The sequence below is a fragment of the Gadus macrocephalus genome, chromosome 2 (assembly GCF_031168955.1).
Source record: "Gadus macrocephalus chromosome 2, ASM3116895v1".
Taxonomy (NCBI): Eukaryota; Metazoa; Chordata; class Actinopteri; order Gadiformes; family Gadidae; genus Gadus; species Gadus macrocephalus.
The window spans coordinates 8197937-8216369 of record NC_082383.1 but is presented as its reverse complement, the minus strand read 5'-3'; the positions used below and the strand labels follow the sequence as shown (position 1 = coordinate 8216369).

Here is an 18433-nt window from a genome sequence, read left to right as displayed (position 1 = left end):
TCGGCTCATGGCTGTAACTAGGGCAAGTCAATTAGGCCTACGTCTCCAAAAAACATCATGGTGTTCAACGGAATGTATCTTGTCAGATTTGTATTCAAAGCATGGCAAGAATTTATCCTTGTTTCAATTTAATCAATTCATGCCATAGCATTTTAACACTCCACCTAACCTAAACAAACGTATGGCCTATTCAATACTGATTCATACATAGTCCTATGTAGCAAAGGGTACTTTCCCCCACCCCCCCTCACTCACGTCTTCAAGGTCAGGCCCGCTACCATCACATGGTGACAGTCAATCAACAATAATGACTTGTGTGCAATGGATTCTCGGGATACAGTGGGGAGGCACCCAATATTCATCCGGGCTCGGTTCCGAAGTGTGCGTCGGTTGGCTTCTCAGAAATCTGGCCCAGAACCAGGTCTTTTAAGTTCCTCCCCCTTTTCCAGCCTTGTATCTGATTTGAGCGTCATTGTTTCGATTTGAAGCCTTTTAAGTGGTAAGGGCCTCTTGTTTGTACTCTAGTAGGTGTGCTTGAGCTAGATGATTCCCCCATACCTTCTCCAAAACTCATATTTGGATGAAAGCATCTCCTGTAAATTAATGAAAATTAATAAATGTAAACAGATTCTGAATTAATATTGGAATTAATATATTGACAACATTCATGCACTTCTTCGATAACCTTTGAGAAGCTTTAAAAATAAAAGAAAGATCTGCACACGGTATATGGTATTTAGTTATTTAATGTTTTCAGCAGCATTCATAATGTCTTAAGCACCATGCACTCCACAGCATAATTCATTATTTATCATTGACCTGGTGGCTTGAAATAATAATATCCAGCAGGATGTTGACATTATCCTTCTACATTCTGCTTTCTCCGGTTATTATAAGCACAATATGTGTCACACGTTTTTCACTGAGTTTTGAAATTCTCTGGACATGACATTATTACATACGAGCGCCAATTCAATTCACAATCTCTGGTGATTCACTTCTGGTTCTTTCAGATGTATCTAGTGCCTAGCATGACATTTTACTTCTATACATGGACATGGATTATCATTAAGCTGTCACCTGGTCCTGAAATACAAGAAAAATGGCAATTATTTTTCTTCCTGTAATTACATTTAACACGTCATGAGCGTTTAATAGTAATGTTAAACTCACATAGCACCGAATTATGAAGTGCTAACAGCCCACTGTATTTCCACGTATACGACTGTTGAATACAAACGTGCTAATACTAACTTGAAGTGCATTAGCATGCACAGTGAAAAGCACTACTAATTATGACATCACATCTAAATGCTACGGATGCCACTAGTTGCGATTAGACACAATCAGTAGAAGTTAATGAAATAATATAGTACAACTCCAAACATTGCTTCGTATAAAACGCTTCTTACATCAGTAGTTTCATATAAAGAGATCATAATCTGCCGTCTGAATTCATTATTTGTTATTTTTAATACTATATATATATATAAAGCCTAACCTATACTTTTTTAAGGCAGCGTGTTAAAAAGGAAAATCTCCATTGCACCATGTCTTCTGTCCTACGTCCTCCTTTAATGTGACATCTTCTTGACAAGCGGTCAGAGACAGCTCTAGGTTCCAGTGGGGCCTCTAGAGCAGGAGGTACCACAGGACATAACAGTAATGTGTTAATAAATGCTTCAGTAAAGGAAAAACAAACATCAACAATTCCCTTGTCTTCCACTCCTGCCTCCTTTCAAACCCAAAACCATACCTTTTTTGTTACAAATCCCTTTTTTTATTCAGCCATGCATTTGTGACTGTATACAATTCATTGCAATTCAAACCCTGCCAATAACACCCTCTATTTTCCTATAGGTGCATATTTTACAAGAGCTTTTTCTACAAGCATAATATATTTTCTACCATTTTCTCCATGTCCATCCGTTTCTTATTTTTCCTAACATTCCTAGAATCTACATAAATAGCATATTTGCTGCAGAGAACGATGATGGCAGTCCACTGAAAAATGGTTAAAAAGCCTTAAACACAGTGTATTTTATTTTCAACTAATGGCATGCATAAGAGGAGCAAATTGTGAAAATATAAACCATCCTTGTAGTGTAAGAAAAAAACAAAACATGAATATGTGATTGCATAAATTGTGATCATATCCAGAAAGTTTAGTTTGACTAAAATTGTGTCCTTATGATTTCCAACCACTTGTGACTTCCCCACATCTTTCGTTCTCCCAACCTTCTATGTCATCCCTCTCTGTAACCACATCGATGACGGACGAGGACCAATGGCAGTTTCTAATTGCCGCGCACTTTTAGGTGGTTGTCCTCCACCACCACCAGCTGAGAGTCCTCCTTCACCTGCAAAAGGGCATCCCTTTCCGGGCTGTCTACCCTCACCAGCTCCCCCTCCTCCACAACCACGCCGCCTCTCTCGCCCTCGCCCAGACCCTCCTCGGATTCCTCCTCCACGTCCTCTTCGTCGTGTTGCACCACCACCACCTCCTCCTCCTCTTCCTCCTCCTCCCCGTCGCGGAACTTCTTCACGTGGAAGGTGAAAGGTGGCACACGGTACACGTACGTCTTGGGGTGGCCGCGCTTGGCCTTCTCCTTGGCCTTCTCCTTGGCCACCTTGATCTTCTCCTTGCGCTCCAGGTTGGGGGTCATGCGGGAGCTCAGCTTGCCCATCTTCTTCTCCAGGCTGTGCTTGGTCTTCTCCAGGTTCTTGCGGGTCCGCAGTTTCGTCTTCTCCAGGTTCTCGCGGGTCCTCTGCTTGGTCTTGGCCAGGTTCTCCTTGGTCTTCAGCTTGGTCTTCTCCATCTCCTCCTTGGAGAAGGCCTTCTTCAGGTGGTCCACGCGCTGCTTGCCGCTGCGCTTGATGCGCTCGGCGCGGGACTCCTCGACGATCTCCTCGATCTCCACCTCCTCGTCTGAGTTGACGTGGTCGGGGGCGCCTTCGGGGATCTGCCCCAGGCCGTCCGCCGCCACCCCGGCCTCGCACACCGCCTCGGGGGACTTGGACTTTGTGGGTTTGGGGGGCTTTGTTTCGTCCTGGGGGAGGGGATCGGAAAAACAGAGCGTGGGGGTTAGCGCAAGAATGAAGCTGAAGATTATAGCAGTTTTAATATTTGAAACACTGGCCAAATACCAGCACAAATGGAAGTATGTATTCTACCAAGGTTTACAAAGCTGTAGTAATGTTCCCATAACTAAAATGACATTCTCCAGACACAATGATTCCGAGAACATTTTAATGACAGTAAACGGTAGGAGGCAAAGGTCAACAAAATGGAAATTCCTACTGATGACTCATTCATAAACCTTGTTATGTACATGCTAGGTGCATCACGTTCTGCTCTTAGAGCCCCATCTAGTGGTCCACCAGTAAAACACTGGGCCTCGTTGAAAGCACACAACCCCACATACATTAACACACGGGCATAGGCGCACCCACACACAAACACCCACCCACACACCCACACACACACACATACACACACACACAAGAGTTCAAAGTGGTTCAAAGTGACCCTAAACGACAGTCCGAGGTTTTAGGCTGTGCTCTGATTGACATCCTATCCATATTTCATCAACTTGTAGCCGTTTGAAATCTTTCATGTTCTGTCCTGTAGCTGTCCTCTTCTCTCCCCCAAGTCTCGTTTACATGAATTGTCTCCAACTGTGTTATTTAGTTAATTGTGTTCACCTGTGTTATCCCATCCCGTCCTACTATTTTAAGGTATAACGTTGAACAAGACACTGAGCGTTTACTGCAGTCCAAGTTCACAACATTGACACAACACTCCAACTGTCGGTTCAGGTTAAGAAAATATGAGTGCAAGACAAGGCGAGCACAATTATATCTTGACCCGAGCGCAAATATTACATTTTGACAATGACAAGCGACGACCAGCCCTTTATCGTGGCTTAATAAGCTAATGTAGGTTTATATGTTTGCAATGTATTTATTGTTTGCACCTTATTAACCAGCTCATGTGGATTATTTCATTATGGTCAATGTAAAATAAGTTGCATGTCTGAATAATCTGTTGATAAGAAATTGCATTATCCTTCTTGAAATCCTTCTTGGCTCTGAGCTTCATCTTTTATTTGCAACTCCAAGATTTAAAAAGAGGATGAGGCGTTTGGGTGGAGTAGAATCTATTACACTCTCAGTTGATCCAGACCATTTTCTTTGTCTGGATCAACCAGAGGTCTTGAAACAGGCAGTGAGGGCAAAAACAGATATTCCGACATGGGATGGAAATCTCAAAGAACATTGTCAGAAAAGTCAGTATTTCAACTTGGCGGCACAACTGTGGTGCATTGGGCAATCAGAGCCCACAAGGACGTACATGTGACATCCCCACACACACTCTAACATGTGTGTGTGGGGATGCTAACATACCAGCAGGTAAGACCTGCTCTGCCTGTACCATGTTTCCAGCTCGCCAACATGTTTGCCTGGCATCTACCTGTTTCCTGGTCGGCGGAACCGACCAGGCCTTGTATTTGCCTTGTCCTGTTGTCCTGCCACTGAGTTCTAGTCTTCAAGGTTGTTATTTTCAGCCAGTTTGCTAATCGAGTTAATATTTTCCACCAGTTCGATCGGTTGCATATTACTGTGACAGTTCATGGAACTTATAATAGCAGTAAGTGAACCTATAGAACACCTTACCGGAACACATGCATACCCCTCCTGGCTGTTTCTGCATTGGCTGTGGTCGCAATAACAGTGCAGAGTTCTATATGTGCCATCTGTATGTCTAATAATAAGACTTGTGAACCAATAATCTGTCATTTGTAATTCTATCTTGTAATTCTATAGATTGCCTTGCCTTTTAAAAAGAGCCATCATAAAGAGTGTAGGCCTAAATATCAAGCAGGGATCGCATGTATGTGTGTGTGTGTGTGTGTGTGTGTGTGTGTGTGTGTGTGTGTGTGTGTGTGTGTGTGTGTGTGTGTGTGTGTGTGTGTGTGTGTGTGTGTGTGTGTGTGTGTATGTGTGTGTGTGTGTGTGTGTGTGTGTGTGTGTGTCTCCGCAAGTTTGCATGTATGTGTAAACTTCGGCCGGGCCACTTTCGATATCCATCGGAATCAGCTGACAGACGCTATGTCTAACCCTGTTGCTCTATTACCAAAATGTATTGTCGCCACATTTCTTTCCTCCCGCCTATATACAGAACGTAATCTCGGGCAGTAAAAGAAATCGCCACATGATCCAGTCATTAAACGGACATTGCTTCCTTATCTGGCGCTGAGTATGGGCCTGGCGCTGCCAACCAACTCTGTGTATTTTGGGCTTGCCGTGCGCTCTCCCTGGATGCCATTGAGCGATCCTTGGTCCCCTGCCAGGCCAGCACTCAGTCCTGGCCAATCAGCCCCCCCCTCTCTCAGCCCCTCAGCCCCAACCCAACAGCCTCCCTATTTGCCAAGCAACAAATAAACACGGGGGCCCCTGTCACCGTGGCAACGCCCTCCAACAAATAATAGTCGACATGTCGACAACAATACCCCCGCCGCATAGCTCTAACGGGAATATGACGGCTAGAACAAACAGGACAACCTATGATAAACTGACTTCGTAGACTACGATGGACAAGGCAATGTGAATCAGGTTCAACGGCACCACCAGTCTGTTCGTCTGTCTGTCTGGCTCAGCTTGTACGAATGTATGCATAATGTTTGCCCGCATGTTCAGCTTGTGTCAGACCCGATGGCAACTGATGAATGACGTCTCTGACCAACTGTTCAGTGATACGGCGTACATGTTATTCTATTGTATGCGGCGAGCACAGAGTACATGCAGTACATTTACATGTAGGCCCTTTATCAGATGCTTTTATCCAAAGCCACTCACGATAAGTACATTTGTCAGAAGAAAATACAGTAGGTGATGGGTCTTTTTCCACACACACACACACACACACACACACACACACACACACACACACACACACACACACACACACACACACACACACACACACACACACACACACACACACACACACACACACACACGCACACACACACACACAGTCCTTTGCATGTCAAAAATGCAATCAATCATACAGAGCAGGCATCCCACATTTATCTGGGTCGGAGAGAGGAACTGCCTTAGAGAGCGGTGTTTTGGATGCTGTTAGGGTCCCAACGCGCCAATAGAGGGGAGAGGAACGGTTACGGCACCATGTAAAGATGAAAGACTGTGGCCTTTGGAGACTGGAATGGTACATAGTCTTAAGCTTGTAAGCGGGCCTAGGTGGTACTATCCCCTTTGACAGTCACATGGGAATATGTATACAATGAAGCCCAATATAAACATAACATTAAGTATATACGCATAGGTAGTGTAGTAATAGTGTTAAGTATAGAATGGTATTATACTCGATTCCAAAAGAAGATATTTGTACTTTATTCTATTATGAACACAATAAAGAAACTCATAAAAAAACGACTCATGGATTCTCACATGCATATGCTTTGACAAACACATTATCCACACATTGAATTGTGTGAAAAACATGGATTTTCAAACGAGTTAATTGACTCCCTGGTAACTCGAAAATATCTAATATCTCAAGAAAAAGGGCCAGTTGTCAGCAGCTGACAACTGGCCCTTTTTTCATTAGATACTTAGGTAAGATCAGAAGCAGCAGACAGAACAATGAAACTGACGCTCACACTTGTTCCAAGGGACTTTCTCTGAGTAATCCTAAAAGCATCTACTGATCCATTTTTTTTTACAACAAAAGAAAAAAGCTCAACGGACAGAGAGAGAGAGAGTGATGAGAGACATGGAAAGTCCATTCGTGCCCATGTGTTACCTTCAAAGTTCCTCACTCCACGCCCCCCCCCCCCCCCAAACACACACACACAGACTACAGACCCACACAGAGAGCTCTGGAAAAGTCTGCTTCACATGTGCATTCTGACAGGTGCAAGGAATGGAGGGGTGTGATGAGGCACGGTTCTCCCGCTGGTCAATGAGAGAGACCTCTGTTGGTAATCATGACGGCTAGTATTTCCTCCATGAGTGGCTATGAGACACACTTTGTGTGTGTGTTTGTGTTTCCCTTTAGGGATCTTGTGTTTATATGTGGTAATGCTTTGCAGATTTTAGCGAAGATATAAAAAAAGATTGTGGTCCACTTATGCCGCTTTTCCACTGCATGGTACCAGCTCGACACGACTCGACACGACTCGACTCAGCTCGCATTTTTTGCGTTTCCACCGCGGTACCATGGTATCTGGTACCTGAAGTGGCTGCTTTTTCTAGTACCTACTCGCTCTAGGTACCAAGCGAGCTGAGCCGATGCTAAAAGGTGACGTCGGCAGACGGCCGGCGACTGATTGGCCAGAGAGTGTGACGAAGTCACGAGAGCGACATGGCAACCATGCTGGTAACATCCATAGCAGCGCCGCAGCCAACATGTTCCACTTCTCCAACTTCTTCAACATGCCGGCTAATAATAGTAATGTGATCGATGTCCTCCATTGTTGTTATGTGGGTTCTGTCCATGTGTGGGTTGCGTATGTGTTGTTTGCGTCGCGTACACAAATACGTCACGGCCCTTTCGCGCAGCCGACCCCGCCCACGTCCAGGAGGTACTATTTGCGGTGGAAAAGCACCCGTGTTGCTACCGTGTCGAGTCGTGTCGTGTCGAGTCGTGTCGAGTCGAGCTACATGTGCGGTGGAAAAGCGGCATTAGGAAATAAGCGATTCCGAAATGGACTACAATTACAAGTGCTGACTGGTGTTACGTTTTGTAACCCATAATAAAATAATATTGTTTTGTAATAAAATAGATAAAAATACAGATGTGGAGAAAACCGGCCTTATGAAGGCATACAATCAATATCACAGTTATTTTTATTTCCGTAAATAATCTGTCTCAGCCTCAGAAAATTTGTAATATTTTGGCGTTATCAGGCAGAACTTTCCCATGACTCATACAGCTGTTGTCATGGGAAACATAGCTTTTCCTGTGCTCCTGACATTCCCCCAGCCCCTGCCACCTCTCTAATGATCTCCAATATACACGCTTCCGATACAATACTGTTGCTTAGCAGTAAAAACACAAAGTGATATGGCATGGCCATGGAAAGCACATGGAAATCAAATAACTAAATTTGAATTATAAATGAATGACTAACTAGAAATGTGAAACCAATTCCTGACAATGGCAGATAGGGGACTGCCTGTTATAATGCATTTAGTGTTTTCAGGCTTCCTAAATGACAGATATTGAAAAGCAGAGTCATTTATGGATTTGATACTACGATTTTAATTTAGCAAAATCACATGAATTTCCTTTGGGGTGTGAGGGCAGTGGGGGGAGAGACAGAAAGAAAGAGCTGTGAGAGATACTCTCGCTTCCAAAATACCGCTATCCTGACATGTCCCCTTAACAAGTCTCTCACACCGTCTTGATGAAAGGCTGTTTGGGTGAGTCACACACCGCAGCAGCTGCCCGGGCCTGTCTGTGCAGCTGTGCACTTAGCTGGTCCAGGGGAGAGGGGGGGGAGGCAATATTGCCCCCAAATCTAACACCCCAGGGACAGTGAAGGACTATATGAGAAGAATACGGATAGGAAGAGAGAGTGGGAGATCCTGCAGTGCTGCAGATTGCATCCCAGAAATCAGAGCTGATTGGCAAAGACTTAAAAAGAATGTACACCTTAGCTGCTTTTTATGTTAATATGGCTTGAGTTATTAATTTATTTCGTAAGCAGTGATAGAAAATATATAGTTGAGGCTGCATATTATACACAAGCAGGACAGCATTGTGGTTTGGGTATTACACTCGAGGCTGAAATGTATATTGGTCGATACCCAAGGTCCACAGTCTACCTGTAGGCATCCATGTGCAAGATTTCTGACCACCAGCTGGGTAGATACATAAAAGCTAAATATAGGTGATGTTGCACCATCACATTACATTTGAGGGGGAATCCTCCAGGGAAGAGGCTAAGCTATCACATTTGTGAGGATTCTCCCCACAAGGAGAACGGTTGTGTGTGTGTGTGTGTGTGTGTGTGTGTGTGTGTGTGTGTGTGTGTGTGTGTGTGTGTGTGTGTGTGTGTGTGTGTGTGTGTGTGTGTGTGTGTGTGTGTGTGTGTGTGTGTGTGTGTGTGTGTGTGTGTGTGTGTGTGTGTGTGCGTGTGTGTGTGTGTGTGTGAAAACAAAGAGCGGCCTCTTGGGCCCTCACAGAGGACTGACTTAACTGTGGTGTAATGGAAGTTCTGCTGCAAACAGACGGGCTCATTCACCCAGTCACCCGGGGTGATGTCATGGCTGGAGGGCCGTGCGTATGCCACGGTGAGCGCCCAGTTCCTCGGTTTTCCTTTTCGCGGTCAATTGCGAACTCACAGCCAGGAATTTGAGTGCATGGGGAAAGCCCTTTTCCACGGGTAAGCTCTTCCAGGTCTGAAACCACTGGAATCCTACCATAGCCACATGCAAAGAAACAACATTGACTTTTCCGACCCTGCATCCCTGCAAGATCTAGCAGCTCAGGGTGGATTATATATATATATACATGGTAAAGGTACCCCTCACTTATGATACTGATTTACACACATTGATGCCAACATATTATGTAATGTTGGAAGAAGGTTTTGGGCCACCATTAAGAACTCTGAATTCAAACTTTCAATTGGGTCAGTTTTTATGTAATCCTAGTTAATCTAAATCAAAATATATAGATAAAAAATATTGCCCTCTATGCTGATCATTAGTGATTTTTCACAATAATATTAATTAAAGATTTTATTAAAATGATACCACCACTCCGACTACTACTTCTACCACTTGAAATTAAGAACATTTAGTATCAAAATATATATAGAAAAATATAGATACGTAAATTAATTTCAAGATGAGGAAAAGAGGTAAATCAATCTGCATTGTGAACTGATATCGAAAAACCCAACGTCAGAGCTAATGGAGAACCTAACACAGGGATTCCATGTTTGCTCGTTAGCATTAACGGCTAATGAGCTATCATTCCTGGCCAACAATACCTGCAAGGAGCCAGCCCACCACAATGCCCTCCTTTGTTCCCCCACAGGTTACTGTGTAAGCAGGAGATTATTAGTGGAAATAATGACTGGCCCTCCTCATGAGGCTTTCGTGTGGAGACAGAGTGAGCTGCCTTCCCGTTGCTGCAGCTTATAAAGTGAAGAACTCAGAAGAATGTCCAGAACTGTTTCAGTTAAATAACTGAATACGAACGTACTCGATTTGTATGCAAGATAGTTTATTAAAACTTAAAGCAACCATAATCTTTATTTTTATCTGCATTACCGCTATACCACATCATATAATTTCTGATGAAATCATTCATAACGTCAATTTTGCAAAACTTAATCTGAAGGCACCCGTGCCTGTTATAGACGTAGGACTAGTCTTACTGACAGCAGATAACTCACAGGCCCAGTGCCGGGAACACATAACGTGCGTAGCACTGCATAACAGAGTATAGCATAGCACAGCCGAGCAGTGGGGATCCTCACGCAATGGCTGCACTTCAAAGGCCGGTTTCTCCAGACTGGCTGTTTCCCACATGAACACACCAGACCTGTCTAACGTTTTCTCCAATATACACATTATCATACAACATCAATGACACAGATATTCAACGACTCAACGTCATGCTATTTTACTACGGATACATTTAAGCACGCGCCTCAAAAGAAGAATTGTAATAGCTTTTTATACAATTAATGCACCCTGTAATGCAACTTCCTAAGCCTCATTTCAATGGACAGACTGATGGCAAAACAAATACAAATCCCTGTTTGATACTGTATTGGCTGCAGAAGGTAACCCACAGCACCGCACATGAACACGAGCTCCGAAGGACACACACATGCGGTCAAACAATAACTGGTGCTGCGGATGACTAAACTCAAACCCCAGGCAGTGAAATGGGGCACCGCTGCGTGCCATTTCATAGCTTCCCGACCAGGGTAGTATTTAGACTCAACACACCCAAGTGGGTTCCACAAGTGTCCTTTCGACAGACTTTACACGTCGTTGGCTGATAAGGCGTCTACTACCCAGGCTGTGGGTTGGTGTGTGTGTGTGTATGTTTGTGTATGTGTGTGTGTGTGTGTGTGTGTGTGTGTGTGTGTGTGTGTGTGTGTGTGTGTGTGTGTGTGTGTGTGTGTGTGTGTGTGTGTGTGTGTGTGTGTGTGTCAAGTATATATCAAGTGGATGAAGGAAACATTGCTATGTGGCCCGCCCAAGAGGACTTTTTTCTTTTCTGTCTACATCAACTGGTCACCTGATCCTTCACCCAGCTGGCAGATCCCGTCTGCAGAGGTGAAATGAGGTAAAATGGACAGGGGGGGGGGGGGGGGGGGGGGGGGGGGGATGTAGGGAATAGGGGTGGTGGTGGGGAGGGGGGTTCCTGGAATGAAGGGGGCCCATAACATATATTGAGTTAAATAAACTCTCAAGTTCTCAAGCGCACAAATGTTCAAGTGTGATTCTGCAAATGTCCTCGGACACGTATGGTTTAATAGTGTCAGGAATCCACTTGATGTACATTATCTATGCTCGTCAACACGGAAGTGGGTGTGCTAGATTCCTTGGCATGCATAACACATGTGCAGCGCAATGTTTGCTTCTTAAACACTTATACACCCCACTGTGCACCCTTTAATAGTATTTCCACTTGCCCCTAGTGCACTCTGAGGTGTGCACTGTGCAGCCGTTGCATGACAAACACACATACTGTACTAGCTCAATGTGTAGCATGTAGCTAGCTAAAATATCAGAGCTCCCATTTCGGGTGCACATGTTCCCAACGACACTGCCAGGGCAGGGGGAAAGGCTGAGGAAACACTGTCAGCAAATCCCTTGATATATTGTGTATTCGCACAGCAGGCGTGTGCTAGGACAGTTCCCACTTATGATTTGAAATAGTGCGGTGCAAAACAAGGACATTGACATCGACTCCCAAATACAAAAAAACACAAAAACATGGATTAGGCCTAGATGTCAACAAGTTTAAAAAGAACAGGGGACACACACTGGACAGCTCTTGTTTTGTAAAGCACTATTCATTTCCTTGTGTTCGAAGGGTGCTTAATAAATATATTATTTTGTACACTGGGTTAATTCTGAAGCAAGAGACCATTTTCTACAAAAACTCTTCTTGTTGTTGTTTTAAAAATGTTTTTTCCTTTATCCTTTGTAAAACTGTTGATTGTTTTTCCCCAACTTTTTTCCCAAGAGATAACAGTGGACTCCAATTGCTGAACAACCGACTCTGCCAATAGAAACCTAAAAGGCGTGTCCGTGTTTTCTGAGGGACTAACAGGATAAGCGTCTTAAGATAACACAGGACCACATAAGCAATAAGGAAGAAATCAAAACAGGAACTTTGAAGGGAAGCATGCGGATGAACAATGAATCAGAATTAAAATAAAGTAATTAAGGGTGGATCAGACATCCATATACTTTGTTATCATCGACTACTATATTTGGTATTTGTTATCATGCATTGCACAACAAACAATTTCGCAATTTCACAATTTTCGCTCTACGTTATTGGAACGAATCCCAGCATGAACTCGTTATCATATGGAGATCTATTCTGGACATACAAGACGACCCTGAGAACTAGTCCACATTGACTCTACATAGTAGCTGACACACAGCAGTGAAATCTAGACCCTGCCAGATAGTTTTCCCTCCGTGAGGAGCCGGGGTTGGGCGGGCGGGGGGGGGACTGAGGTATCAGTAGCGAGAGAGAACGGGAGGAAGGGGAACTAACAGGGTGTACGTTATACACTATAGTGTACTAAGCCACAGGGGGAACCCAAGCCAGAGTACACCCATTAGATCACACTTACAATAAGTAGTGTGTCCAGAGTGACTTACAAGTTAGGCTGAGAACAATTAACACATTGGGGTAACTAAAACATGTTTCTTAAACACAACCGGACTGAAGTGCATTGTGCCTTGTGTAGGTTCCCAAAAATATCCCCTCGAGTACAATTCTGAAAAAACAGGATCTGAGTTAGGAGAACAAAGAATATCAGGAAAGTTTACTTAGCTTCACCGGCTGATGAAACCAACATAAATAAAATGAAACATAGTGTATCAAGGATACTATTCTTTTGACGGCATCATTTATAAATTCATAATTATGTAATGCCTCCTTGCTCCAATCCTTAATCTCCTAATTACTATTGGCAAGAGGAGCTTTGGAAGTCTCTCCTACAGTAAGCTGTGAGTAGGGACAGATAGGTAAAGCAATAGAGAGGGTATGTGGCAAGCATACCCGTCCAAGGAGAGAGGGAGACAGAGAGAGAGAGAGATAGACAGAGAAAGAAGAGAGAGAGAGAGAGAGAGATGCCAAAGCGATGAATCACCAGGCTAATTTGGTGCGGTTGTTTATTAGCGTTAGTTTCTCTGACCTGCTTGAATTGGTAGCCTCCTCAAAACGTTCTAACAGGGAGTGACCCTGTGTCAAAAACTGAGGGTCATCCAATGCACTCACTGGAACACCGACTACGTTCAACTAATACTCATACATAATATAATGGCATGGAATATAATACATTTTATGGAAAGAAATCAGTCATTTTGGACCGTATTTCAATGCACAAAAATGATAGTTTAAGTTATTTGTACTTAAGTTAATCAAAGATGATATACATACTGATAATAAATACTATTATAGTATAATAAATAATGCATTGCACATAATAAATTCAATGTCCCTTTGGAATGTTTATTTGCAAATATAGCAACAATTTTCCGATTGGGATCAGTCTCACAGAACACATTCTTGGAGTGGGCTTGGTGGGTCAGTGCTGTCCTGGGATGGAGTGCTTGACCCAGTGCCACAGGGCTGGGGAATGGAAGTGTAGGAAGGAACTGCTACTTGGTTACTGAGATGGTCATCCCCCTGATCGAGGTGGACACATGGTGGGGAGGGGACCTTGATTTCCTGCCATCAGCAATGTTTCGGGGGCCTAGACAGGATTTCTTCCATGTCAAATTGACATGAAAGAATCAAGTGCAGTGTGGAATAGAGACGGATGGTAATACAAGGGTTGGTCAAAGGGAAGTGGACCCCGGGGGTCAGGTGATGACAGGCTGGTTGGACCGGGTGCTGTCCCGGTTCTATACATCAGCTGCTGCTACGCTTAAGACCATGGTCTGGTTAAGACCCACGGATGTCAAAGTATTATGGTGAGATTAGGGTTGGGTGGGATACATTTCTGTTTAAGTTTATATATATATATATATTTATAAATCAATACATATACACTGATTCAACACAGTATAAATAACTTTCAATTTATTTATCGCTGCATTTCGTTACATCTATTTCTTTATTTATCCATCTACATCTATATTCATCTACTTATATTTATATTTATTTATCTATCTATCTATCTTACTATCTCTCTATCCCCCTTTCTATTTATCTCTCTGTCTCAGGCATGGTGCAGGCATGGTGTTGCCACACCTTGCTGTTGCTAAGGAACCATGCTAGCATCCCTCTATACTGATGTAATTATAAAACATTACTGTTAGAATCCTACCCTGGGGAGGGGTGGCCGGAAAGATGTGGTTATTCTGAGAAACAAGCATAGTGACATGAGACATAAAAGTCAATGTAGGACACTCACACCTGCATGCACATTCGCTTGCGTGCGCACACGCACGCACGCACGCACACACGCACACACGCATGCTCACACACACACACACACACACACACACACACACGCACGCACGCACGCACGCACGCACGCACACACACACACACACACACACACACACACACACACACACACACACACACACACACACACACACACACACACACACACACACACACACACACACAAACACATAAATACATATTTGTGTTATGCCTCGCATAAGTTCAGGGGCAATGCAAACTACGATAGTCTATCACTACGTTAACTTAAAAGTAAACACAACTTTAGTCGCCTTGTCACTTAGGCCTATTTGACTCACATGGATCGAAAGCAATTATTACGTACATTCATCTCTCACTGATGCCTCTCCCTCTCCCTCTCCTCGCATTCTCTTAGCGCTTTCGTTCCACCGGGTGCTCTTTCTTCGTCAGCCATTAAAAACTGACACCTGGGGGCCGTCCCTTGGGAATAAATAGGCCGGAGCTTGGAGTCTATCACTGCAGCACAAACCAATCTATTCAGACAACTGCTTTAATGTCAAAATAGGCTGCATTCACAAAGGTATAGCCAATGATACAGGCATGAAAAGCTGAAGAATGACTACAAACGATATATATGAATTGCACGATTCAACACTGCAATTCATGATTCGATAAATGATATCCATAAGGATTTTACAGAAAATTCTGGACCCTTTTTCTCTAAATGTCAATGGGTGGTGTTTAACAAACATTGGAAGGCACCTGCTTCACTTCAGTAATTATTAAGGTCTTGCCTCTGATTGAATTACTGCTAAATGCCAAAAGTGTAATTTGGACCCTCTGTGGACATGCCAGCATAGCTGGTGGCCAGTTGGTATGTTTGCAGATACTGGCCTTAAACTAAGCATCCATAAGAAGAGTTACACTTAGGGATTATATTATATACTCTTAATAATTTGATTTTCTTATTATCTATGATCTCGTAATATCTCATTATATACATACAGATACGAATAAAGGAATGGATATAATATAAATAAATAAAATCACGTATTTATTCACTTTCTTAGTTCAGGAGACGAGCTAAGGCCTAACTTTATCTTGGATGAGCATACCTACTCTTGATATAACTTCTGTTCTATGAGGCCTGACCCAAACACACGGTTTCGTACAAACAACTTCATTGTCATGTATGCACACGCACAGTTGCTTTCATGATTTTTTTAACAAAAATTCTCTACTCAAACACGCAACCCATAGGCTTTAGCAGTTCTGCAAATAGTGATTATCCTCTACTGTAATAAAAGGTAGTTATAGTGCAGATAGTAGGACACAGGGCTCTTTCTAAACAACACTCAGTTGTGAAAGGGTGATGCCGTGGCAGCAGCAGCAAGCTGGACCGTAGCTCCGATGTTACAGCATGCCACGCTCAGAAAAGACCAGCTCCCCCAGCCACACTCAGAGGTTGTAGATTCATCAGCCACTCACTCGCAGTCCATTTTCCACACACGACACTTTTAGATCCACTAGGAAGCTCCGAGCTATGGAAAGCTGAGATGGTAAGGTTCATGCAGCTTATCCACGGCAACACAATATAATATGTTCCAAACGTAAAAGAAACCATTGGTCCCATTGTTAATTTTTTTTTTTTTAATGAACAAACCAGTCATAATTGAATAAAAAAATTAACAGACCTTGTACTTAATATATGGTTATATTTAGTGCCAGCTCTGGATACATGATTACTATACATTTATAGTTCAAGATGGCTCTACTCAGTTGCAGTTTTGTGCCTCTTTAAGCAAACTGTGAGTATAGGTAATGCGCCATACACACCAGCATGCCAGAATTTATAGCTCTGTGCCTTTGATCAGTGGCCTTGCTTCTTAATATAGTCTTATTGAGCAACCACCAGGTCTAACTATTAGTTTAAAAAGGAAAACGTCACGACTTGCCTTTCTCTGTCCTATAAGAGGGTTGCTATGACATCTAGTCATCTAGTGTGGAATGGAATAATTGACCCGTTCGGATCAATTTGGAACACTAAAATGCAGCGCTATATAAGGGCTATCCAAAAGGGCGACAATCCTACGCTCCAATGGCACCTCATTTGTGTTTCACGCTTCTGTCACACTTTCCCATTGCATTGTGGGAAATGCAGCAACACCTAACTCATTAGAATTCCCAATAACCTAATAGCTGTTTTTAACAGTCACCGCTATAATCGACCACAGTCAGACACACAGAGGGGTACTGTCATCGACTTAAGTACTGTCATCGAGGGGTTTCAAGTGAAACGGCTATGTCAACCAACACGACAACCTGAACGTTATTCCCCCCCCCCCCCCCCCACAGTCCGCTCACCTGATAGAGGAGTATCTTGAAGTGTCGTCTCTTGAGCAGCTCGTTCTCGTTGCTCTCCAGCTTCTTGATCTGCCCCGCCTGCTTCTCCAGGTTGCTCCGCACCGACTTCACGTTGACGCTCACCTTGCGCACCTTCTCCAGCATCTTGTCCACACTGTGGGCCGTGCCGCTGTGGCTCTTGGCCAGCTTGGCCAGCTCCCCCTGGATCCCCGACACAGCCTTCTCCATGGCCTCCTGCCGGGTCTCCAGGCTGCCCTGGGTCGTCTGGATCTGGTCCACCACACCGATGATCTTGTCCAGCAGGGACAGCACCATGACGCCGTTCACCTGCGCCTCGCTCTTGCCGTGGGGCCCGGAGGCCGCTTCCAGCTCTGCCCCTCGGATGACCACTTCGTCATCTTCCTCTTCCTCATCGTCGTCGTCGTCGTCGTAGTCTACAGCGGGAGCGCTGGCGGCGGCGACCAGGGCCACCTCGTCGTCACTGTAGGACGCGTCGGCCAGAATCGACCGGTCCAGCTTCACCATTGAGTCAGCCATGGTCTCTGGAAGAATGCTCGGTGCTCGCACGCTCACGCGGGATAAAAATACAGCGCCACACACAAATTACAGAGCCCACCCTGCAACTCAACAACTCAGCTTTCACCTCCTCTTCTCTCTTATTGGACAGCCTCTGGGCCAACAGAACAGTACACTCACTTCTAATCTGCTGTTTACTTTCTGTCCCACACTCTGTTCTGTCCTATAGAAACTTCTCTGTCTCTTTCTATCTCTGTCTCTATGCCTGTCTCTTGGAGCAGGAGAGGCAGCAGGCTCTGTATCACGGCTGAGGCATGTGTGACCCAACTCGAATGCCTCCGCTCCCCAGCTCCCACCCAGTAGAACTTTCCCCTTCCAAGCCCCTTCCCACTGCTCCCCTTGTGGCTGAGGGCTCCGCCCCCTTTCCCTGCCCAGGCAGTGGGCACAGTAACCGCAAGTACCAGTCCATGCACATTGGTGGTCACTTGCTGGAAAAACCTGTTGGTCTCCATCAAATGAAAGAGATGGCCGGGACACATGGTACACACACACCCCCACCCACCCACCCACACACACACACACACACACACACACACACACACACACACACACACACACACACACACACACACACACACACACACACACACACACACACACACACACACACACACACACACACACACACACACACACACACACACACACACACACACACACACACACACACACACACACACACACACACACACACACACACACACACACAGGTAAGCTCCATGGATCTCCAGCAGATGGCCTACTTTTCAATAACTTGGAAAACGATGTACTAATTTCCAAGGCGTTACAAATATGACTACATTCACAATAGGCTGC

At 44.3% G+C, this 18433-nt stretch overlaps 1 protein-coding gene across 1 annotated transcript; it reads right to left on the bottom strand.

The window, feature by feature from the left end:
• Window positions 1-730: 730 nt before the first annotated feature.
• On the bottom strand, window positions 731-17933 carry cavin1a (caveolae associated protein 1a). Its single transcript, XM_060038946.1, has 2 exons — window positions 17042-17933; window positions 731-3050 (listed from the first exon to the last, which is right to left on the bottom strand). Exons 1-2 carry the CDS (start codon window positions 17576-17578, stop codon window positions 2298-2300), a joined length of 1290 nt encoding a protein of 429 aa, XP_059894929.1. The 5' UTR covers window positions 17579-17933; the 3' UTR covers window positions 731-2297.
• Between the last annotated feature and the right edge of the window lie 500 nt (window positions 17934-18433).

What these genes read in the sequence shown, in the direction of transcription:
- cavin1a (XM_060038946.1), bottom strand. Translation starts at nt 17,578, where the DNA reads ATGGCTGACTCAATGGTGAAGCTGGACCGGTCGATTCTGGCCGACGCG. An exon ending in TCAAGATACTCCTCTATCAG is followed by an intron (nt 3,051 to 17,041) that starts GTGAGCGGACTG and finishes CCCCTCCCCCAG; the next exon opens with GACGAAACAAAGCCCCCCAA.